The following is a 23,613-nucleotide window of genomic DNA, read 5'->3' as shown; positions in this document are numbered from 1 at the left end:
CAGTTGGGATATCGTACAATAAAAGCAAACGCCCAAAAGAGAATGATCAGAACACGGGCTGCACAACTAGACCCGGCGAAGGACGCGACTTCTCCAGCGGACCAAAGTACTGAGTGAAAGCCTTGCGCAGCGTCTTTTCAGACAGATCCATATGCTCTCCAGGGGCAGTATTGAAGTCCAGCTTCCCCTGCTCATCCAGCTGCTTCAGCCCGACCCAATCCTCCTTATAGATCGGCCTCTCGCGCAGAGCCGTCACCTCACCAGTAGTAGCATTAACCTCCGAGAACAAAGCACTCTCCTTCGGAACAGCAACCGTATCATCCTCAAACATAAACATGGCAAACCGATTCAGCGCCGCCAGATTCTTCTTATACGTCTCGTTCTTGACCGCCCGCTCGTTGTTGATATCCGCCAGAAAATTGCTGTGCTCGAGGTACGAATCCAGGTCTTCCGGATCGCGGAAGTACTGCGCCGGCACGACGCGCGACTGCGCAAAGCTCGTCCACCGTCCCGACCGCAGGAGCTGCTCCGCGCCCTTGCAGAACCAATTGTCGTAGGCGCACGACTCGAACGCCGAGATGCCGTTGTGCTGGCTGCCGAATGTGACGAGGTTGTGCACGGGCGGCGTGTTGCACCGCTCGATGTACCCGCGGAGGAATTGGCCGCCCTGTGAGAAGCCTAGTGCGTTGACGGCGGGCGCTGTGCTGAGGATTGGGTCTGTGGCGAGCTGCTCGCAGACTAGCGCGATTTGCTCTGTTACGTTGCCGAAAAAGGCTGCGGAGCGGTCGCCGCTGCCGTCGTTGGCTAGGCGGATGAGGTGCACGTAGGTGCCGGGGTTGGTGGCTTCGGCTAGATTGGCAACTTCGGCCAGCCCTTCGCGTTCGAAGTCATCGCCTAGACCGTGCCAGATCACGAGCGGGAGTTGGGTTCCGCTGGTTGTATCTGGGGCGGATTGCCACGGGAGCGCGATTGAGAGTGCGTTGGTGGCCAGTGCGGCCAACAGTGTGATAGAACGCATTATTGAACGATAGAACTGGTAATCTTGGTATCTTCGCGCCGTTGATAATTGGAGATGGTTGTGGAGACGGAAATGACGTTGCTTCGGGAGGCAGCTACCAATCATGTGACGACCGAATACGGCAATTTAGACCTATAGGAACGGAAAACCGGTGCAACTTACGATGTACAGGAGCATGGGCATTTACGGCGTGCATGTAGAATGGCCTAGGCAGTGGATTTGGTTGGGTCAAGGATCTTATTGGTCTATTCATTCATTTGTTGGTTGGTTGGTTGGTTGGTATGGGACTATGTAATCGTTTTCCTTCTAGGTCAGGCGATATTGCTGACCTCGGAAAATCCAACGGCACTTCCATGATACTGTTGGCCTACGATTTGACTAGCAGGCCGCCCCCGGGAAGACAGGGTTCACAAGGAGTGAGAAGCATGTGCTTCCCCAACACCTATCTGATATATCCGAGAACATGTGTCATTCATCTGACTTGCATGAAAACGAGCATCGACGTTATAGCCTGCTCGGCATAGCCCCGCGCTGAGGGAATTGCGAACGGGGATAGAGATTGGTAATCCAAGTAGCTGTCAGATTCTCTTTGCCCATGTCCTGTTCCGTAACAGGAGATTCTTCATGGTCAAGGAGCATTGACTGGGATGACATGCTGTTCATGACCACCCCCGAGCTGCCGTTGGATTGCGCCACTGGCCGTCCATCTATCTCAAACTGGATGTCTTCTTCAATGGTATCAATCACCGAGGATGGATTTCTGCCTCTTCGTTGGGATCTCGGCCGTTCAAAAAAGGCAGACCCGTTGTTGTTAGCTGCTACCCGTCGATTTCTGTTCTTGTCGTTTAGCTTTCGTCGCTTCCCAAAGCGCTCGACATCCCCGACAGATGTAAATGCAAGGTCGAGTGGACGTGCAGCAGACACGGCTGCCACATCAGGTTCTTTTAGCAGTTGGCGCTTGACCCCGGTCAAGCCACTATCACCATGGCCACTATCACCATGGGAGGTCTGACCAGTCAAATGTGAGTCCGACTCTTCCGGAACTCTAGAATCAGCACGATCACAGGTTAGCACGAGTACGCCCACACGGATTGACGGAAGCAAAGCCAAAGCAACCAACAGTTCTTGACTGACTGATTTTCATTTGTCTCTGCCCCCTCATCCTCCCTAGTGCTCGAGCCCTTGAATTCATCAGGGAAGTTTCGAAATGGCGAAGGCGGGGAAATGACCGTGCCCTTTTGGAGTCTCGACCTAGCGAAATTCTGCTTCTGAGCTTTGGTCAACAGGCCTGAGCGAGTGTGATGACGCTGCAGCTGGCCGCCTGTCCAATTCATGATGCCGAGGAATGCAATGTGGAGAGTGGATAAGGCCTCCGTTGTCAGATGGGGTGGATGTTTGCTCCAAATCGAGACAAACAGTGTAAACAATACAAATGTACACGTATCACGTGATCTGACCACCTACAAAAAACTTTTCTTCTTTTCTTTTCCCTTTTCTCCGTCAATCACAGTCCAGACTGCCCTCACGGCCCTCGACGACCTGTGATGACTTGGTGTTTCATGCCAACTCATCCTTCTTCCGACAAATCCCGCTAACAGGTAAGCCTATCATTATTTTTTGATTTTGCACTCTTTTACTGCCTCCCAAGGGCATTTGCCTTTCGTGATGAACAACCAATATTAAAGCATAGTTCACCTGAGATCTTCGGATTGCTGAACGAAAACATATTCCATTTTTACTTTTCTGATCCTGTCAACCTTGTCTATCTTTTTCTCATACTTCTTTCGAACTTGGCTGACTGAACAAAGACCCGAAAATAGGAGAAAAGTGACTGCATTGCTGCCCAACGTGGGTCTGGTAGACTGGCTCGCCCCGTGCCGTCGTCCAGTAATCTTAGTTTTATTGATTGGAATAATTTACATTTACCATTTATTTCTTGCTTCACTGCTCTCCGTATACCCCGTGTACTCCGTGCGTATGTTGTACTATTTCGAGTCGCAACCGCTGTACAAGCATGCTGCAGGTATACTTCCCGTGGCCCTCTGACGTGGGATCCTCTCCTCCATACGATCCCCCTGAAGTGAAACAGGAGTTGGACATCTCATCGAACACGCGAGCGAACCTGCCGATCCCTCAACTCGGACTTCGTCTTACACCGTCATCCTTCGGCCGTCACCAATCATACTTCTCGCCAAGCACTAAGACGCCGAGCCCGTCTCACCGCTAGTAGATATCCCTCCACTCAGTCAACCGAGCCACCCCCCCTATCTGCACATGCCATCACCGCCAGTCGACAGCACTGGCCTTGACGGTGCCAACAGCGCACTCGTCTCCTGCATGATGCGAGACTGGCACACGCCATGTTTTATGGCCCACAGACCCTCTCAAGTCCGAGCTTTCATTTTTTTGTGTGCTAAAAACCCGCTGATCCCCTCCTCCATTCTGTTTCTTCTTCTTCCTTCCTTAACTCTGAGTACCCCTTTCTACAACCACCACCATCACCACCTTGACTACCTTGATTACCTTGTGTATCATTCTTATATATACTCCTCTTCAACAACTCAGTCCCTGGACCAAGGACAACTTCTTTCTTAACCTAAGACTCCCTGGTTTTTGATCCAATCACTGCCACAAGGATTTTCTCTCTGCCACATACTTCCCGGACAGGATTTGTTTTCTTGTTATCTCCCAGGCTTCTCTTTAGTCTGCCACTTCTCGACAAACACAATAGGTAGCTCCCGTCACTTTTTCTTTTCAATTGGTTCTCCTATGCGTTGTTTTTTTTTTATCTGCTTTGTCTGGACCTGTACCTGTCAGCCGTGCTTGCCAAAGGATGCCGACAACCTATTGCCCAGGACCCAAGGACCTTAAACCTACCACACCCGGACTTGTTTTTTTTTGCCAATTTTGGCGACCATTGAGGAACCACTGCCCAGGATACTTGCCTACCTGCCTTCAGCACCTGCTGAGTGAATCTCTTTGAGATGTGTTTAATGTTGCACTCTCAAATCGCCTGATTTCCACTACCACCGGACTACTGCCAATGGATGTTTCTGCTTTTCACATTGCCTCTGCTCTAAGACCGGAGTTTGAGTGCGGATTTTGATATACCCTGGACCCCACTGCCTCTGGAAACAACACTGGAATGAACCACTTAATGACTTGATGACTCTTTGCCTGGATATCCGATACTACTATGGCCACCGTCTCTCAACAATAATGGAACCACTTTGACCCCAAGGAATCAACCAAGGAATCTTTCAAGCTAATGTGCTTGCTCCCTGACACTTATGGTCTTTCGAAGCATCCGCTTTAGAATTCTGCTTAGGCCGTTGCTCTATGGAACCTGGCCGTTGTGTACCTATCTGACCTGGCCAAAAATGAACGACTTTTCTTTTGCTTACCTGGACTCACCTGGATGATGATGCTTCAACCAAATAGTAACACCGGCCATGAAAATGTTTCTCGCCCTGGCACCACATAGCCCTCCCTTGGATTGACAACAGACCTGGACCCGAACATAGACACGACACATTGACCAGGACCTTACGATAATCCCTGGTCGGCCAAGGAAATCTCAATCCCATACAAACGACTTCGGTGCGTATAACTAAATCGTGACGCGGCCTAGTCTCTTTACTGACTCTCACTAGGTATCCCGTCGCTTCTGGACCATGGAGCTGTTGTTTTTTGTTCATTTTTGTTCTGTTTTTTTGCTTTTTATTTCATTCGATGAGGAGTAGTAGATACTAACTCCTGGTTTACAGTGTTTTTCCCTCACACATCCACACACACAATGTCTCCAAGGAACACCAGCGACTCTGATCGTGTCTCTATCTCACAGTCCATGCATACCTCCATGGTTTCAGGAATCTCAAATATGGCCTCGAGATCAATCCAGGATGATGAAATTTCGAGCCATGACAGCTCCTCGTTGTGCTCAAGTATCCGTACAGCCCATGGAAATCCACAGGACATGAAAGACTGGACACTAAACCGCCAAGACTCCCTTGACCAGGCCATGTCAAAATCAGACTCATCCGAGGTTCACATGCTTTCTTTCTCTCTATCACAGCAGCTGATGACCCCCACGGTCGGACCAAATGATATTATGTACCCAGGCATGGACTTCCCAGCAGTCCCTGACATGGACCATGAAATGACCCGGGATCTTTATAACTCCTTCCTGGATTTCTCTTCTGTTGAAAATGATGTCTGTGTCGGAAACGGCACCCCAGATGATGCTCTTTCCATCGGGCACAGCTCTCACAGTACCGAGGACGGCCACTATATCACAGGCCCAGAGTGGACCCCAATGATGCATGATACCCATTACCCAGGAACCACCATGGAATACGCGTCAGGTCTTTACCAGACCGCCCCGGTCTCCCCACCACTGACCGACGCTAGCAATGATATTTCTTGCTCACACGCGGGATACTCTTCATTCATGGCCCCCGATGATGCACTCCTCGGAGATTTCACCACATCGCCCATTGGAACGACCCATGGACTCAACCCTGCGGAGCCCTTGTTCCCCAGCTCCTCTATCAACGACAGAGATCCCCACAGGTGAGTGTCAGAAAGAGGTACACCCAGAATACAAATGTGATCGGAAACCTAACCACAATATCGTAGGACCATCAGACCCTCAAAGCCATCCCGACGTTCGGCGTTGTCATCTGTTTCCCAGCAACAAATCAAGACTGAGCCCGATTTCTTCCCTACCCTCCCAGTGAGAGAGCCAGCCCGCCCAAGATCCAAGGAAGGTGTTGAGGCTCGCAACCCGCGAGAGCACCAGTATTATTCCATGTCCACCCACAGCGATGGAAAATACTACTGCCCATTTGCCACTGGAGAGAAACCCTGCAGCCACCCACCCACCACGCAAAAATGCGCTTACCAGCAAGTCCTCCCGTGATGAAATCTTTGGTGCAATGAACCCAGCTAACCAATATCAACTAACAGCAAGTACTTGGATTCCCATCTGAAGCCATACCGCTGCAAGGTCCCCGCCTGCATCGATGCCCAGCTGCGCTTCTCTTCCAACGCCTGTCTGTTCCGCCACGAGCGCGAGGCTCACGGACTACATGGCCATGGAGATAACCCCCACCTCTGCCTGTGGGAGGGCTGTGAACGCGCCGTTCCAGGAAATGGATTCCCACGGAGATGGAACCTTTACGACCACATGCGTCGCGTGCACGACTATGCCACTTCCGAGCGCCACAGCTCGCCCGAGACCTCGCCCGGTGCTGGTCAGATCAAGAAGAAGGAACCCACTGGCCGCAAGAGAAGAGTCACCGGTGCCACCCCGGCGCCCACCATGAAGCGCACTCGGTCCGTCAACTCCCAGGCTAGCTCCATCAAGGCCAGCCAAGCTTCCGCTAGCCTCAGCCAGCACCTCCAGAACGCCGAGCAGAACTTCTTCAAGTGCCGCTCGCGTCTGCTCGAGGAGCTGAGTGCCATTTCCCCTAAGGATACCATTATGCACGAGAAGGTCAATGCCGGTTTCCAGGAACTGTTCACTTTGGGCTTGAACTACCGCCAGATTGAGGCCAGCCAGGCTGTTTCCCACATGCCCAATGGATTGCCTTGAAGGGTTAAGGAGCTGTAGGCCCTCCGTCCTGGAGGAGAACAGCGGTTTTCTTTTGAACGACACGAACAAACTTCACGGAGGATTTTTTTCTTGATTTCCTTTTTTACTCCGGCTAGACTGTGCTTGCTGGCTAGGCACTTTTACATGGAGAACCCGGTGCGATCGCTCGCGAGTACACAATGGACTTCGGCCGAAGGATTGTCCCGTTTGATCCCATCATCGGACAAGGACGATTCGATTCCAGATATGGATATTACGGCCAGGAACTGGATAGGACGCGTGGTACTCCACCCCACGCTCGAGAGCTTGTTGATCCGCTCCGGATCGCAGGCTGCTCCTCACATGGGGATCTGGATTCGTACCAAGGGCTTCTGAGCTTCTTGGCCTGAATTCCAGATCTATGGATAAAATCATCCCCAATGACACAAAAGACCCGAAACTTATGCGGAGGAAACAGCAAAGCGGGATACAGTGTCTCAAGGGGAAGAAGAATGACAGTAAAGAGAGATATAGCCATGTATTGTCCAACAATTGGTTGGATTCTGATTTATGCATGTTGATAGATAGTCTTGCGTTCTTGTATCTTCTTTCAAATGACCTTTTACTTTGCAATCCTTTTAAACCACGTACAGCTGTAGATCTGAAGGGTATCCAAGTCGTAACCTCGTTTTCTCATAAACACCAACTGACTTTTCATAATGAACAAGACCGCACAAGCATCTATTCTTCCGCAGCCTCCGTAACCGCACCCGAGAACTCAGCATTGAGAAACCGCACAAACGCATCTCCAATCTGATCCGCCGCCAATGAACCATGACCCCGACCGACATACGATCTATGCAAGCTAATCCACTGCCTCCGCAGCCTCTGCAGCCGCGGCAACGCCAGAATCCCCCCAGCAGCAGCGAGCTCATCCGTTGTTCCCGCCATGGCAACATGAGCCGGAATAAGTATGGGAATAGTAGTCTCGGGCACGTCAATGGCGATTGTATCTCTGCGACTGCTCTGCGCAAGAGCTACCTGCGCCGACGGGTATGTCTGCGTGAAATTGCGGATCGCAGTCACGACCGCCGATGTCCGCTTCTCCATTGCGTACATTGCGTTCGAGTCCGTTGCCGCTGCTTGCACAGTGGCTTGGTGCGGGATGATTCGGGCGCGGGTGGAGATCCCGCTACGGCCGCCGGCTCGTGTGCCGGTTGCTGTGCTGGCGACATCGGAGATGGTGGTGGATTTGAGGGCGTCGATTAGGCTTGCGGTGGGGGTTTCGGTGGGTGCTTCGGTTGAGGGGAGGACGACGCCGGTCAGGGCTTCGAAGATGTCTGAAACCGGGGGTTCGGCGTCCGCCCAGGGGACTGTGAAGAGCGGCTTATCCCAGCGGCTGTGGGTGCTTGGTTCCTCGTAGCGGAAGATGAGGTTGTTGAGGAGTTCGGGTGGGTAGGCTTCCTCGTTGTCCTCGGTGGATGTTGAGTCGGGTGCGGGGGTATCTTGGGATTCGGAGGTCTGCGCATCGGATGTATTGGGGTTTGTTTCTTGCTTGCTGGCATCTCGGCGTAGTCGGGCGTCATTGTTGGCGACGCACTGGTCGACGGGTGTCCCGACGTGAACCTGGAGCAGACTTGTCAGCCATTGGGTGTCGCGATTCATTTAGTATCTTCCGATCGCGTACCACGCAGCATGTCGTTTGCGCCGCTTTAGCCTCACACCACAGCTGGTATCTCCATCCTTTGATATAATTCATTCCATCGAGGATGACGATGCTGTCCCGCTTGAGCACGCGTTTGGTTCGCGCGTAGGCGACGCCGCGTGCCTCCTTCTCGGTGCGGGCATGGTCGTAGACAATCCGTGGATGAGAGGAATCGTGTGAAGCGACCACGTGCACCTTGTATCGGGACTTCAAGGAGACCTGCGCGCCTGCTTCGGCTGCTGCGAATACTTCATCTTGGTGTTTCTCGATCAGAGATGCGAGTTGATTGGCGCGGTAGGTGAGACCGGAGCACGGGTACCCCGTTAAAATAACGAGCTGAGTGTGTAGATGTTAGATTTGATTGTAGAATATATAAGGTTTGTCGACATACCGGCATCGTTGACTTGTGCGTTTGTTCAAACAACTTTTTTTATCATTGCGGGGGTTGTGGCATGTGACCCGCATCTATATCCACGACCTTCCACCCTTGAAGAACTTGTATTTGCATTATCATGCAGAATATTATTGGCAGGCTATTGTAAATTGCAAATTTCTGAGCACTCTAGTACGGACACGATGCAAAGCTACATATACACCGAATTAGGCCGCGAGATGGCTTTCTCACTGAGAATCACCTGATTATTACATAAGCTCGAGGGCTTGCTCACTTACGGCGATGACCCCATGAACATGAAGCTTTTGGCGCAAATTTAGAGATGGTAAATATCTTCTAGAACATATCTCTATCCCAATGTATACAAATCTATCGAACTTTTGTCATGTAATCATGTCATCGTTCCAAAAAGGCCGAAGTATCAAACCAACGACTCAAACAGCTTTGGATGAATCCTCCAGTTGATCCTGCGCCCATCGGATCTCATATCCGAACACGGTTTTTCGGAGCCTTTCATCCTGTGAAGAGTCAGTACACGGTCATAATCCAAAGGAGAATCCTCAAAATGACTTACGCCAGGGTCTTTCTCAAAAAGCACCGTATCCATCACCTTCTCAAAGATCTTGGTGACAGTGAAACCGCTCGCCTCGGCCAACGGGAAGAATTGCTCAGTCTTGGGCAACAGCCAGGGCTGGTAGGGGGTGAAGATAACCAGAGCAACAGATTTCGGGTCCTTCTTCAAGGTCTGCTGCATAGTCTTGATCAGATTCGGGTGCTCGCGGTGGCTGTATACCACATCCGCCATGATCAAGACGTCAAACAACGACGGAGAGCCATCGGCAGCAGGAGGCAGATACGCTCGCAGCGGGCTCACATCGCTGCCCCATTTGTAGCCATCGACATGGAGGCGGGGCTTTCCGTCTTCCCTCGCGGGAATGGCACTGGCCGCCAACTCTGCGTTGTGCTTCATGTTTTGAACTAGATCTGGATCCGGGTAGTCGGTCAATACCACGGTGCGGGCGCCCTGAATGGCGCTCACGATGCTGGGAACGCCGGCCGCGGCACCGATTTCGAGGACATCCTTGTTTCGGATGAGATCCTCGGTGTGCTCCTCAATGTAATGGGAGCTGGTTCGTCCAGCGTTCCATAGCAGATTTCCCTGTCAAGGTCTGTAAGTAGGCACCTCAGCTGGTCGTGTCAATTGATATCATACATAGAGGGGGTGGCTGCCCACGAGACGGACGCGCACTTTCTGGCCTGATAGCATGGTGTGCTCGGCGAATGTGGGCGGCTCCTCTTCGGGATAGTACCCTTCCGGGTCCTGGAATAGGTTCCCTGAATCAAAGTCGTCGGCCATGGTAGTATATGGCTTAGTGCTTGGAGGGGAAAAAATATCAGTATCAGTTATCAATTTCTTATCGTAGACCTCGGTACGGAGTGTTGCCTCAGGCACTATCTGTATTCCAAGGTTTAGTGGGCTGATTACGGGGTCTCTCGGGCTCGGGATTCGATATTCGGGCCTTTTCATATGTGTATGTGCATTGTTCTTTGGATTGTCTGATGTTCTAACATACTCTACAACTCTACAGAGAACTGTAGTAGTTACCCTGTTCCAATTAAACGTCACGTGTATATTCCCACGTGATGGTATCGTAATATTGTGTGGAGAAAAGCGTGGAGATACCGTCACAATACGGTACAATACCCCACCTCGGACAAATCTCGGGATTAAAGGAAAAACTGCAGTTGGCCTTCACAAGGTCATATGCACCCCTGAGGGATTCTGTGTAAATCTCTGTCTTGCAAGGTTTAGACAGCAAGTCTTTCTCTTCCATCACTTCTGTCTCTATCATTCGGCCATTCGTCCATCGTCTGCCTAGTGGAAATTGCCCCCGCCATCTAAATTCGTCTTAGCTTCCTGCAATTTGCATCCTCGAAGCGGCTTCAATTTCCTTGCCACTCTGCTCCCTTTTCCATTCTTAATCTCCCATCGCATCTTTGTCCATAGCAACAAACCCTCTCCCCGTTCTATCAATATACCCAAGTCCACGTTCAGTGCGGCCTATTCTTCCTGCACTTGCAAGATCGGACCGTTTTAGTCACGTCATGGACTCGACTATGCGAACAGTCTACAACCCTCAAGAAACTCAACCTACCTCAACACTCAACCATTCAACCGGCCAGTCCACCATGGCAGGCCAGTCTCAAAATCAAAATACCCTAGAAGTCGCATCGAATGCAACCAGGCAGATGTTTTCTTCATCCTCGCTCCAATCTGCCTGTTCCCCGCAAACCTCCGCCCCTCCCATGCAACCCTTGTCACAGGCATTCGGCAACACATCCAACTCGAGTAACCTGCCCATCGCCCCCGCAGCCAACACCCATGCATATGCAGCCCCCACTTCGGCGTCCACATCCGATGCCTACCCCCATCAGATACACGGTCTCGGGGGCCCAACTGCCACAGCGCCCTTCCTGCAGGATTTCAGTCTTGTCGCTGAGGCAGCCAAGCGCGCTCAGATGGGTATTGTCATGCGTGATCTTGAGAGCGTGACTCTGTGATTGAGGTTTATAGATAGGGCAGGACCCGGGTCGGAGATGGGGATGCCGTGCCGCACGTGCGTCTCCGAGCTGCATGGACTGGCTCCATGTTCTAGACACGTCGGGTTGGGATTATTATAGCGTATTATACGTGGATTTGGTTTATTTTGAATTTTTGCGGACGCCCCTTCTTGTTCAGAAGCTTGTTGCGTTCAAGTTTGCATTCCGTCGGATGCTTTGCAGGTTGATTCTGGTGTTGTTTTCAGACGGTGTTTCCTGGTGCTTCAATTTTTCATCTGGCTCATGGCCCCTATACCATCTCACGAGGCATGCAATATCATCTGTTCAAAAATACGTGCCATGGACATCAGGGATTAGGAGCGGAGGCGGAGACCTACATAAGGTCTGCGTACACAAAAAGTGGTTCCACTATACACTATCTATGTATACCTCTTTCAGTCGACTTGATCTGCATATTACGTGCTTTTCCTAGGATTGTACCTCATTAGTCCATAAAAGGCACTTATAGCAGACGATATTCCTCCAATGCCGAAATGACATACCCCCCAGACGATCAGTGACGTAAGAATCTTTCCTTGAATCCGAACGAATCTAATCTACTAGATGCGGTATAAATCCCAGACGATCAGGTCCCACGGGATACCCTTTTGGGTTAACGGCCTTATTCCAGCGGAAGTTCTCCCCGCATTTTCCCCCGGACTTCGGGGCGGACCCGAGATCATTCCCCGGATCTCTTTGTAAACACATCCCTTGCATACATCCAAGACATACATAATTAATTCGAGACTAGTATATAAAGGATGAAGTTTCACTTCTACGTAGGCACGGTGTGGAGATTCCATTCCTTTGATTCTTTATAGTTAGTTACGATATGACTACCGTCGCGCAGAAGAAAAAGCCCTACTTCGGGTTAACAGGGGGATGGCTGACCTTCTGGATTACGGTATGACTAGAGGTATCTGTAGTGTTTGATCGGAATCAATTTGACTTGTTTTGTCTTAGGTGGCATGCGCAACCGATATGACCTTGTTCGGTTACGACCAAGGAGTCTTCAGTGAGTGCTCTGGAGACTATGCAATCTTGAATTAACCTCTGATTTCAATACATGCGGCGTTGTGATCACACAGGATTTTCTTGAAGTCCACGATCTGGTCGGGCCTACGAAGACAACGATGCTATCCACGGTGACGGCGATATATGATATTGGCTGTTTCTTCGGAGCGCTTGTCGCATTCACTATTGGTGAGCATCTGGGCCGGAAGAAAGCTATCCTGCTGGGGACTACGATCATGGCAGTGGGAGGTATTCTTCAGGCGAGTTCGTTCAGTCTGGCGCAGATGTTCGTTGGCCGGATCGTCTTAGGGTAAGCCTTCTCTTCAAACCACTTTACTATCTTCTAACATCCCTTATAGCCTTGGAAACGGTAAATAAGAACACCAGACGCAACTGAGATACAATATTCTAACGAGAATAGATTACTGTGTTATTGCCCAAATTCCTCTGTTCTCCAAGCTAAATCCATCAGTTATCCACCATGTCTAAGTTGATCACTATTTTTGGCGCCACCGGAAACCAGGGTGGTTCCGTCATCGACGCCATTCTCGCCGATACCCAGCTCTCGAAGGAATTCAAGATCCGGGGTATCACCCGCGACACCACCAAGAAATCGGCACAGGACCTGGCCAAGCGCGGTGTCGATGTTGTCTCGGTAAGATGGGATTTCTTATTTCGTTTTACTCTTTTCACTTCCTTGTTGTCTTTGTGAATAATTATCATAGGTAGAGAGACTAACATTCAAATAGGCCGATCTGGGCTCAGTCGACACTCTCACTGCGGCGTTGAAGGGATCCCACACTGTGTTCCTCGTCACCAACTACTGGGAGACTATGAACCCCGACATTGAGTTCTCCCAGGGCAAGAATGTGACCGATGTCTCCAAGGCTATTGGTGTTTCTCACCTGATATTCTCATCTCTCCACCATGTTACGGAGGAGACCAAGGGTCGCCTGAGCCATGTGCCTCATTTCGATAGCAAAGCCAGTATCGAGAAGTATATTCGTGCTTCGGGCGTTGGATGCAGCTTTGTCCTTCCCGGTTACTACATGAGCAACTTCACCCAGATGCTCAGTCGTGCTGAGGATGGGTCATACCAGCTTTTCTACCCGGTGGGAAAGCAGGCTCAATTCCCTCTCTTCGATGCGGCCCAGGATACAGGTGAGACCTCTCCTAGCTCCCCTCTTTTTTTTTTATACGCATTAACTCACATATCCCCTAGGTCTCTTCGTGAGAGCTGCCATAAAGCACGCTGGCCAGCTGAAGGACAAGCAGATATTGGCCGCTGCGAAGTACTACACCCCCGAGGAGATCGTGGACACCTTCTCCAAGGTGACTGGCAAGAAGGCTGTCTTCGTCCAAGTCTCTTCCGATCAATACAAGGCCTCCCTTCCTGCTGCTATCGCTGATGAGTACCTTGAGAACCAGCTATTTGTGGAGGAGCCTGGCTACTACCTCGGAGAACCCCTCGAGCCCAGCCTGAGCCTTCTCGATAGTAAGCCTACTACGTGGGAGGAGTTTGTGAAGAAGAACGTTTCTGCTTGGAAACAGGTCACTTGAAACATGTATTTAATGTTAATTGATTTACAGCTGGTTTTCTAAACAGATATTTGTAGGCATTTAAAAATCCATCAAAAAGCCATACGTAAAGGTATCCAAAAAATAATAAAAGAGCATCTGAAAAGACTTTAAAACAGAGGTTCAAAAAAGACATCTTGAATCAAGATTTTAGATTAAAACTTCTCTAATACCACGTTTAATTAACTAGGTGTTCAGATTCTCAGTTATCGGGATATTGATCTTCGGCTATGCTATCTTCATGACATTTATATATTGTACCACGACCTTACTAAAATTAAAAGACGAGAGTAAGAAGAGCAGGAAATTGTATATATAAGTGGAAAGATTTCCATATAGTTCACTTATAGAGACATAAAAAGTGCTAGACAGTTATTTCTCTACTCTTTATATGTCTATAAGCTACGAGATTTTACTGCTATTAGACGACGTTAAAAATGTTAGAAAGATTCCGGACTTCTGCAATTGTGGGCTTTTTATTCTAAGGACGCTGGATTAAGTAAAACATTGATTATGGTAAGGCTTTTGTGTGGATTATAGGCGCGTTATATTTGTTTAGACTGATTTCTACGAGGGATGCAGATGAAACAGGTTACACCAGTCAATTATTTCGGGATTATTGTCACATTGCGTAGGATCAACTTAGTATGATATGGGGCTCTTGGATATGATGATGTAGCCAATGAGAGCCTATACTTCCACTCGGTGGGTGATCTGCACCGGTACTCATTACAACCCTGTAATAATCGCGATGGGGGTCGTCTGTCTCCATTGTAGGTTCCCTGAAAAAATGAGAGGTCAGTATACTTGAGCTTCACGCTCGGTTGATCACAGAAGACTCACAAGATCATAAGGGCAGCACGAAATCCCGATAATCAAGTCCTTCAGCGCCTCCATCTCAATTTAGTCTCCGGGCTTGCTGTTGCTGATAGGCTTCAAAGTGTAATTGGGCGAATTCATGAAAAGGTTGAACGGGTCAGGAAGCTCGAGCCGTGAAGTAATACCATATGGCTCCATGGCCTCAGTGATATTCATTGCGCAGGACCGATGACCTTCCAGACCGCATTCAGCATAGATCTCCGGGAAACAGGGCATGAATGTCATATCGTGGACTTTGCAGGTATCGGCAATGATAGTCAGAGCAGGAGCGTCGAGGTTGGTGCGGAGATGCTCCCCAATGTCGGGACTGACACCTTGCAGTCGGAACCTGGTGTAAGACATCCGAACATGCTCTTTTAGGCCTGGCTCGTTAACCCAAGCCATAAAATCAACAATTTGGAGACCGTGTATGTCAACAATGCGGAATCGCTCCCCTTTCATAACCTCAAATACGTAGCCTTGGGCGGCAGGGACAATGTGTGTCTTCGCAGTAGTGGGAAGATTTTCCATGATTGTCGAATTATAACTATAATATCAAAAGAATGATTTAATGTTTGGCATGAATTGCTTCTTTTTGTAAAGAATAGAGATTTGATCGAGAAGGGTCATATACTCTCATACTTTATAACCATACGCTCGAGGCACTTCAAAGGTCAAAGGCACTATTGCAGCAGACATCAGCGATTAGGGAGACTTGCGGCACCATAACATAAAGTAAGCACAAAAAAGTTGAAATTGATTGCGTCAGGGCAAACTGTTTGTGTTTGCTACAACCTACGGCGCAACCCTGAAGCGAATGACGCTGCAGCAACTCAAACGGGCACCGCATTTTACCGTTCTATTATAATGACTATTGCTATATAAATAGCATTCGAAAAAAACATACAACAGTGAGGATTCGCTGGTGGTCACCCACCCAACTACTAACTCACCGGCGTGTGGCTTGAGTACGGCTGAGCGGACGGGAAGCCCTATTTTCCACACCCTATGGTCGTATGTATTTGGTATAGCACTGGAGGGGAACATATAATAGCTGAGAACTATAGACTATAGCCGCAGATGGGATGGTAAGAAGGCTTATCTCATCATCGCTATTGGGTCAGGTGATCTCTGCCCCTTGATGGTCATAGCGTCAGATAGATATACCAAGTGCTCTCATGTCAGTTTCTACTTTTCCTCCACCCTTAAGCCCACCTACCTTCTACTACTCTCATGTCTCGTTAAGTTTCATTTCTAAAAAAAAGTTATTCATAGAGGTCCACAACAGGGCCTAAGATGAAAATGCTATTGCTATACTCCGTACTGAACAAATAATAAAAACAAAAACATACAACAGTGAGGATTCGCTGGTGGTCACCCACCCAACTACTAACTCACCGGCGTGTGGCTTAAGTACGGCTGAGCGGACGGGAAGCCCTGTTTTCCACACCCTATGGTCGTATGTGCTTGTTACAGGAATGGAATGGATTATAGAATGTAAAGGAGGCAAGTGACATACGCGAGTGGCGTGGTGATGGAGATCATGAAACAACAGCTCCTTCCTAGATCCCAAGCTGAATCAAAGTATAAAATCATTAATGTTACGGTCAGTATATAAGAGTGAATGATGATGCTACTGTATGATTAATCCATAAATTCTGGATGGATTTAGAGAATTGACAATAACAAATGGCTGTCGTTAACAAAATGATTCTCTACGATGGTCCCAGGTCCTGTGTTCCGCTGACTCATCGGAGCTCGGCCCCAGCGGGATCTACGCGCCCCTGGCACTTGAGAGCTTTCTAAATTTTGAAGCATCAGACCCTTCAACTACATTGTTTTAAGTACTTAACTATCATGGCCGAACATCCTTCATTTACCCTTGCAGCTCTTCGTAAGTCCGTGCAACGAGACCAATTGCTATATTTCTGACCAAAGTAGTGCCTATCGGAGGTACCGTTGGGTTTCTACGAACGCGGTCAGCGCCTTCTTTGATTGCCGGTGTTGGACTCGGTCTATCATATGCCTATTCCGGTAAGTACCATGGGTGTGCCAGAATATTCCGAAGCTGACCATGTTACCAGGTTATTTGATCAAAGAGAACAAGGACTACGGCACTGAGCTCGCCCTGGGAAACAGCATCCTCCTTCTGAGCTCTGCGATCCCTAGGATTATTAAGACAAAGGCTAGGGCTGCTATGCCTTTGGCTCTCGGTGCCACTGGGTTGTTAGCATCTTTCTACTACCAGAAGAAGGTGCGGGAGTTCCGCTTTGGAGTCTAGATTCTACGATTTCATCGATATTACGGTATAAGCCATCAACCACCCAGATGCGTTGAGTGTCGATAGCAACCCCTGATTTGATCTCGGCACTCTTTTGTGCGAGAATAGCTGTACGAAGAACCAGCCTGCCTGTCCAAATGCGCTTAATGTACCAAAAGATGAGAATTACGTTACACATTTATATACATCCGTTTTCAATAGCTCCCAGGTTTCTCCCCAAGGATATTTTTTTCATCAAGAGCAGAAGGCACGAAATCATTTGTTCATATTGCGGGTTTACTAACTCGGAGAGCAAAACACGTAGATCTATAGAAAGAATCTATGTTTCAAGAGATTCCTCCTTAATTTCTGTTGATTTAGATAAATTTACGCGAGAAATCGCGCGATTTTAGTGGCCCTATAATCGGTCTTGAAGCGTTAAACGTGGTACATTAAAACGGCGCGCTACTTCGCGAATTGAAGAGATTTCTTTATTTTTAAAAGCCTAAATAGCTAAGAGAATCCTACCCTCTTACTCTATTGAATTTCTAGAGGATTGGGAGCGAATTGGTGGCATAGTGGGTGGTTGAACTAACTAAGTGCTAAATCATGGACGCCTTTTGGGTTGGGTGGCCGGCTGGCTTACATGGCCGGCTCGCTTACCGATTACGTTAAATGAAAAGCTCTGCCTATTTTTCAAGGGTTGGTGGTGTTAACCGTGCCAAGCGCCCAAAGGTTGAGAAAATTGATGTTATACCGACGGGGTGCCTGGGTGGTGTGGTTACATCGTTGGCTGTGTTTTGACAAATATAGGATTACGAACTTCATCGTTGTGGAGATCACCCCGATCGGGATTTAGAATATTGGGTGGAAGTTTTGGATTGTCTGGATGGTGTCTAATGCTGTTTTCCTGCCTATCCTCTACTTCTTCTACCCGGAGACTGTTACGTTCAGAGCTATCGCATGTTATCCTCTTACTCACTGTTATTGTAGCCAACCGGAGTCTTGAGGATCTTGATGCCTATTACCGCACCAACCCATCGTTGATTGTGACTGGAGATCCGGATACCATTTGTCGAAAACGCCCGCAGAAATACATTGACCGTGAAGACGAGGAGTTCGAGAGAATGGCTGTTAGTAAGGGGGTTATGCCTGTCGAGACAGCAGAGCGCGAGCACGTGGAATGGATCGAGGGAGAGGGGCAGTGAGTATTAGACAGTTGATGATAGGCATTGAGTAGTACAGTGGAGAGGATGTATGGAATAATAGCAGCTAGTTGTTTCAGAAATCAATGCACACCCAAAGGACACAGTATCGAAAGTAAATAGCGACGAACCCACCCCAGACGCAGAGATCTACTTACTCCTTAATTTTGATCCCAGTCTATTCCTGCATCCCTGTCCAACGCTAGTTGTCATTAGGGCCATTCTTCTTTTAGCCCCAAACGACAATGCAGGACCATTCCAAACCCAGCAGCCAATCTACCATGCATCGTCCAGGACATTCTTCCCATCTTGGCATGGCATCGCATCTGCGGTATTCTCCACAGCCTGCAGAAAACCCGGGTACGTACGTTATGCGATGCGAGTGCGAGTGCGAGTTCGAGGCGTTTGTTTTAGATCCAGAGAGCGGTCGGATTTAAAATACGTCATCTCGGACTTTTTCCAGCCTTTATTTTTAGGCATTGACTAACGGGCTGACGTTAGTCTACCGGCAATTGCTTAGCTTGGGAAATGCATGGTGGCGCAATTAGCGTTATATTTTATTGAACTCGAGGGCAGGGTTAGTTTTCAAGGGGTTCTGTATATGATACTCAGTATATTATTCTGATATGTCAAGGGGACGGGGGGGGGGGGAAATGCGAATCGATATTCCAAGGCCAAAAATCAAAATCCCAAACACCGAGCTATGCGCAAGTCAAGCAGAGGGAAGTAGAAACAACACATAACCTCAACACATGAACTAGCGATATTAATAAAATGAAAATGATCGCTGCCCACCGCAAAAATTGACGCAGAAAAAAAAAAAAAAAACATCAAGTGCAAAAACGAAGAATGAGTATACCGGAACACCCCTTGCGCATGTATGTATGAATAGCCGTGCAATGTACGACGGCTCGAGCGTCGACCCCATGATCACCGATGGGGACTGAAATTGCTCTCTTTTGATGATGATCATATATGATAATTTCCAGTTATTCGTACTGAGTCGAGGAACCGATCAGATTTGGCGAAGATATGCTAGCTTCCTTGGAGCGATTGAGCTTGTTCCGAGAAGAGAAGACCGAGAACCGGCGGGACAGCCGGCTCATTCTCCCAGTCGGCGAGGACCAGTTGTCGAAGGAGATGATGGACATTGGCCGCGACCGCGGGGGCCCGTGGGATGTCATCGGGCCCTCTGGGCGAGTCGGGGGAGCACTGAGACCGTGTCCGTCGTGGTTGATGGTTGAGTACCGCTTGAGCTTCTCCGTGGTTTGGTGAGCGTCTATCACGAGGTCTTCGCGGATGTCGTCTAGGACGTGCGAGACTCGACTGAGCAGTTTGGGGGATCCCCTGTGGATGGAGGGTTCTCGCTGCTCCAGGCCGTAGATTTGTACCGGGGTGGCGTCGGTTTCTTGGTCCATGGGGGACGAGTAGAAGCGAGGGTACTTCACAGTCATTGGGGTTCGGCGGGAGTTCAATGAAAAAGTGGATGTCGGCGGATGTTGGTATGGGGAGAGATGCGGCTCGGAGGAGACGCTGGAAGTATAGGAACTGTTCGTAGACGGTAACAACATGGCGGCAGAAGGCTGTGATGTTGCAGGAAGAGGGAAATAAGAGGAAGAGGGAAAATGCGAGCAGAAAGGGTATTCAGATGGAATTCTGAAAAAGACCGAAAGTGGATCAGAGAGACATCAACATTTTAGTTCGGTAACACTTAGATGACTTGTAATTTTTGTTTTGTTTTTATATTATTAGGCTGAATATGAGATTCGAGTAGGTCTTGACTAGGAGTATAGGAGTACATAGTATTTGCTCATACAACTATAGGAAGTATACTGTGTTGTATACTGTGTTGTATAAACAGTACAATCGGTCCATCCATGTGGAAAAAACCGCCGTGGGGTGATCAGATCATGTCTCAAAGATCTGGCAACACGTTGTCTTCGATCCCAATGTGACGCGGCTGACCAAAGCCACGATATTCGTAAGACCGTGTGCAACGGACATTCTCCAGGTCGTTGCGTGAAGTATCCCATTCCAACACGTCGCTCATACGCAACGAAAGCGAAAAATAGCGAGTTGCGACATTTCCCAAGGGGCAGAGCCAGTGCGTCCGCGGTTCCCACCGGGAACTGGGGATTGCGGGCTTGTGATTGGCCCGATCCCCGCTCAGGGGGGTAATGGCGCCATGGTTCTATACTTTTCTATAGAAACGCTTGAACCTTGACGTGAGACATTAGACATCAGGCATTGGGATGGGACAGTTACTGGTAGATAGGGAAGGGTTGGGAGGAATAGTTACCTATATTGTCTATGTATGTTGGTTGGGTTTGCTCTTGAGAAAAAAAAAATCTTTCCCATTGAGTTTGCAGATCCACCGAGCTGAGGCACAGGAGAGAGAACCACAGCCACAAACGAGCCCACACGTTTGGGAGATGCGGGCGCACCGTATTCCGTGCTATTATTGCACTATATTAGACTCCGTACAATACATCTAGTATATATTTTCCATCATGTTCGATTCTTTTCGATTCTTTTCCGCAGTATCAGGTAGTACATATTATCTACAATACTACACAATTGCCAAGGTTACAGGCTCTTCCCCGCACCGGAACTCGGGAGTCGGAAGTCTCAGCTGATTCATTTGCTACATGTCGATCATGTCTGTCATAACAGCTCGGATGAAAAATCCCCGGTTACATCACAAAGCGAAGGTTGGGGTCTGTCGATCTCCAGTCAGCCAGGGGCGCGGGTCACACCGCTGAAAAATAACTTACCAAGGGGATGGCTGCAGCTGAGTTGCGGCTTCTGCGAGTATTTGCCCTCGAGCTCATTTCGAATCGTGTTCAGCAGCTGCAGGTAACTCTGCTGGGGCCACTGTTCCAGTGATTTTATAAACGCCCAACTCAATGCACCACGCGCCTGTCCGTCCTGGAATGTATCCGCCCTGTTTCGAGGTTAGTTTGGATTCTTATCTGCCTTAATTTTAATTTTAAAACGCCACCTACGAGGTCTGTGTGTCCTTGGACCCTGAAAACATCACAACGTCGGCTGGAGAGGTCTTGGTCGTGATGGTGCGCTCACGGGCCGATTCGCCGATGACTGCCTTTTTGATGAACCCGATGGCGGTGGAAGCGACACCAGAGAAATCACCCTGTCCATATGAAGTGAATGCACTGAACAAGTCCTGGGCGGCCTCCTTGGCCAGATTGGGCTCCTTGAGAACGCCCTGCGTCGAGTAGACATACGGCAGATCCAATGCAGTGCCCGAGTGGCATGAATCGAAGATCGCCGTCAATCGCACGCCAGGCCGCAGTGGACGCACCATAATGGCATGCATGTCATCGTCCACAATGTGGCCAGCGACGCGGTAGTCCAATGGGTAGATGACATCGTCGAATCCATCGTCCTCATCTCCATCCAGATCGGGAGTACGACCTCCGTGGCCCGAGAAGTGGATGAACAACGAATCGTTAGGCTGGGCGTCCTTGACGAGCCACTGCATGGCGCGTATTATGTTCGCCTTGGTGGGGATGCTCATCGGATTCCGCTGGTCATCGGTGAGAATGACCATGTCCTCACGCTTGTACCCGTACCTCCGAGTCAAGAAGTTGGACATGTTAGCAACATCATTGATACAGCCTTTGAGTGCATTGGGCTGCCCTGCGTAGTTGATCCCGATCAACAAAGCCCGGCGGCGACCGGTACAATCCGAGTACTGGAACCTGTAGTTCGAGGGAGCACCTCCACCAAATTGCTGAGAATTATGGGGTGGGGTTGGGGGCAGATTCGGAGAGTTTGGACGAGGATATCCTGTCAACGGTTAGTGACGCCGCCAAGGGTTCTTGGCATAGAAGTTTACCATTCTGCGGGGCACTCAGAGTATGCTGGTGTGAGGGAGGACGAGGAGGTGGAGTGGGGCCGTATGGCGGGGATTGAGGAGGATACTGAGGATATTGAGGCTGAGGATACTGAGGGTGCGGATACTGAGGTTGAGATTGGGGATAAGCTGATGGGTAGGGGGAATGACCAGGACCCGAATAAGATGATTGGGGTCGATGACCGTAGGGCTGAGGAGGATACGGCCGAGGCGGAGGCTGCCATTGGGGAGGTTGTTGATATCCTCCCCATGGGGGAGGCCCTTGTCCTGGAGGTGGACCCCTCGGTGGATAATTCATCTCTTCAAAGATGCGACCTATAATCTCCTGATGGAAGAGAGGAAAAGGAAGACGAAGAAGTTGAACAGTTTAAAAGCAATCCGGCTGGCCGGGTGGGTCACGCACACGCAGATGGGACCTTTCACTTTCCCATTGGGACAAGTGTTGGGTGCCCCGGGCAATTCATGTACGGACTATACAAAGAACACTCCTTGGAGATTGGTAGATATGGGATCCACCGGTAGGGCTGCAGGTAAATCACTTTAATTCGCTTGAATGACTCCAGTAATGGCCCTCCTCGCTAGTAATGCGTACCATGCGTTGTACTGCGTAATCTAATGTGTAATCATGAAACAAAGCAGCCTCAGGCTGTAAGTTAGGCAGCGACTTTTCGGCCATCATGTGACTATGCATGTCGTCACCTGATTCCGACATCAATAGGAAACCTTAGGAGTAGAAGTAGGAAGAACTACGGGGTAGGGGCCCAAGAATAGACCGGGGCAACTTAGCATGCATAATGCGTACGTGAGACTAGTTTTGCCCCCAAGTGGCTTGCGAGAGACGTTTTTAATGGGGCGCTGTACAATTACATAACTAGATGATGTAGGATGCGTCAAGTTACAGTACCTTGAAACACTTACGAAGTATACGTATAGCCCATCCATGGATATTACCAGGGCGCTTTATTCACGGAGGTCACACACACCGGAGATCCGATAGGACCAAGGACTGAAGATTCTTGGCTACCTGCGAACCCCACCTAACCCGTGTTACGAGAGATCCGGCACTTGCTTAGTCCTAATGGAGACGGATGAGCCGCATTCTTTCGGAGATGTTAGTCGTAATCTGAAAACAAAAACAGAGCCTCAAGGATCCGATCCTGCCAAATCGCGTGCTCCGTGATCCGGGGATGTCTGCTTTTGCTTTCTTACTGTAAAAGCCATGGCGATAAGTTTTTCGAGGAAGGCTCCAAGGTTACAATTGGTTTGTCATTCCATTTTTGGTCTAGTTGAGGCTCTGCCAGCATCCAAGGTTTTGTACGAAGGGGTTCCATGGTTTTCATGTGGGCCTGTTCTTTCCTCTTTAGGACATTCATGACTTGAGCCTCTCACCTCCTCTTTCCTCCTATCTTCTTTCTCTCTGACATAAATCTCGTTCTTTCCTTATGACCTTCGATATGGACTTTGTTTTATTTTTCCTTTCCTATGGCTGTTGCCCTTCTGTCTGAGACACTCCCTTGAGACTATTTAA

The 23,613-nt window shown here is 49.2% G+C and overlaps 11 protein-coding genes across 11 annotated transcripts; 4 read left to right on the top strand and 7 right to left on the bottom strand.

Moving 5' to 3' along the window:
• Positions 1–46: 46 nt before the first annotated feature.
• LCP9604111_1765 (palmitoyl-protein thioesterase family protein) lies at positions 47–1,018 on the bottom strand (the record flags this gene model as incomplete). The annotated part of the gene is made up of 1 exon (XM_039069167.1): positions 47–1,018. One exon carries the CDS (start codon positions 1,016–1,018, stop codon positions 47–49), a length of 972 nt encoding a protein of 323 aa, XP_038931892.1.
• Positions 1,019–1,522: 504 nt separating this feature from the next.
• Positions 1,523–2,352, bottom strand: LCP9604111_1764 (uncharacterized protein; the record flags this gene model as incomplete). The annotated part of the gene is made up of 2 exons (XM_039069166.1): positions 1,523–2,063; positions 2,153–2,352. 2 exons carry the CDS (start codon positions 2,350–2,352, stop codon positions 1,523–1,525), a joined length of 741 nt encoding a protein of 246 aa, XP_038931891.1.
• Positions 2,353–4,814: 2,462 nt separating this feature from the next.
• LCP9604111_1763 (putative C2H2 finger domain protein) lies at positions 4,815–6,614 on the top strand (the record flags this gene model as incomplete). The annotated part of the gene is made up of 3 exons (XM_039069165.1): positions 4,815–5,590; positions 5,657–5,923; positions 5,987–6,614. The coding sequence occupies 3 exons, from the start codon at positions 4,815–4,817 to the stop codon at positions 6,612–6,614; spliced, it is 1,671 nt and encodes a 556-aa protein (XP_038931890.1).
• A 720-nt stretch (positions 6,615–7,334) lies between these two features.
• Positions 7,335–8,695, bottom strand: LCP9604111_1762 (putative RNA polymerase II Elongator complex associated protein Kti12; the record flags this gene model as incomplete). Its single annotated transcript, XM_039069164.1, has 3 exons — positions 7,335–8,219; positions 8,281–8,634; positions 8,690–8,695. The coding sequence occupies 3 exons, from the start codon at positions 8,693–8,695 to the stop codon at positions 7,335–7,337; spliced, it is 1,245 nt and encodes a 414-aa protein (XP_038931889.1).
• Positions 8,696–9,126: 431 nt separating this feature from the next.
• Positions 9,127–10,049, bottom strand: efm7 (putative nicotinamide N-methyltransferase Nnt1; the record flags this gene model as incomplete). The annotated part of the gene is made up of 3 exons (XM_039069163.1): positions 9,127–9,210; positions 9,267–9,851; positions 9,906–10,049. 3 exons carry the CDS (start codon positions 10,047–10,049, stop codon positions 9,127–9,129), a joined length of 813 nt encoding a protein of 270 aa, XP_038931888.1.
• A 749-nt stretch (positions 10,050–10,798) lies between these two features.
• Positions 10,799–11,254, top strand: LCP9604111_1760 (uncharacterized protein; the record flags this gene model as incomplete). Its single annotated transcript, XM_039069162.1, has 1 exon — positions 10,799–11,254. One exon carries the CDS (start codon positions 10,799–10,801, stop codon positions 11,252–11,254), a length of 456 nt encoding a protein of 151 aa, XP_038931887.1.
• Positions 11,255–12,125: 871 nt separating this feature from the next.
• LCP9604111_1759 (NmrA/HSCARG family protein) lies at positions 12,126–13,867 on the top strand (the record flags this gene model as incomplete). The annotated part of the gene is made up of 8 exons (XM_039069160.1): positions 12,126–12,197; positions 12,257–12,308; positions 12,395–12,617; positions 12,667–12,677; positions 12,729–12,736; positions 12,780–12,962; positions 13,057–13,468; positions 13,530–13,867. The coding sequence occupies 8 exons, from the start codon at positions 12,126–12,128 to the stop codon at positions 13,865–13,867; spliced, it is 1,299 nt and encodes a 432-aa protein (XP_038931886.1).
• Positions 13,868–14,788: 921 nt separating this feature from the next.
• On the bottom strand, positions 14,789–15,396 carry LCP9604111_1758 (urea carboxylase-associated family protein; the record flags this gene model as incomplete). Its single annotated transcript, XM_039069159.1, has 2 exons — positions 14,789–15,290; positions 15,386–15,396. The coding sequence occupies 2 exons, from the start codon at positions 15,394–15,396 to the stop codon at positions 14,789–14,791; spliced, it is 513 nt and encodes a 170-aa protein (XP_038931885.1).
• Positions 15,397–16,600: 1,204 nt separating this feature from the next.
• On the top strand, positions 16,601–17,024 carry LCP9604111_1757 (TMEM14 family protein; the record flags this gene model as incomplete). Its single annotated transcript, XM_039069158.1, has 3 exons — positions 16,601–16,637; positions 16,685–16,777; positions 16,828–17,024. The coding sequence occupies 3 exons, from the start codon at positions 16,601–16,603 to the stop codon at positions 17,022–17,024; spliced, it is 327 nt and encodes a 108-aa protein (XP_038931884.1).
• Positions 17,025–19,197: 2,173 nt separating this feature from the next.
• Positions 19,198–19,779, bottom strand: LCP9604111_1756 (uncharacterized protein; the record flags this gene model as incomplete). Its single annotated transcript, XM_039069157.1, has 1 exon — positions 19,198–19,779. The coding sequence occupies one exon, from the start codon at positions 19,777–19,779 to the stop codon at positions 19,198–19,200; it is 582 nt and encodes a 193-aa protein (XP_038931883.1).
• A 1,122-nt stretch (positions 19,780–20,901) lies between these two features.
• Positions 20,902–22,383, bottom strand: LCP9604111_1755 (caspase family protein; the record flags this gene model as incomplete). The annotated part of the gene is made up of 4 exons (XM_039069156.1): positions 20,902–20,927; positions 20,983–21,152; positions 21,214–22,018; positions 22,068–22,383. The coding sequence occupies 4 exons, from the start codon at positions 22,381–22,383 to the stop codon at positions 20,902–20,904; spliced, it is 1,317 nt and encodes a 438-aa protein (XP_038931882.1).
• Between the last annotated feature and the right edge of the window lie 1,230 nt (positions 22,384–23,613).

Source organism: Penicillium roqueforti (assembly GCF_015533775.1).
Source record: "Penicillium roqueforti strain LCP96 04111 chromosome Unknown scaffold_02, whole genome shotgun sequence".
NCBI classification, from domain to species: domain Eukaryota; kingdom Fungi; phylum Ascomycota; class Eurotiomycetes; order Eurotiales; family Aspergillaceae; genus Penicillium; species Penicillium roqueforti.
The sequence above is the reverse complement of the archived record's forward strand: the minus strand, read 5'-3'. Positions and strand labels throughout refer to the sequence as shown.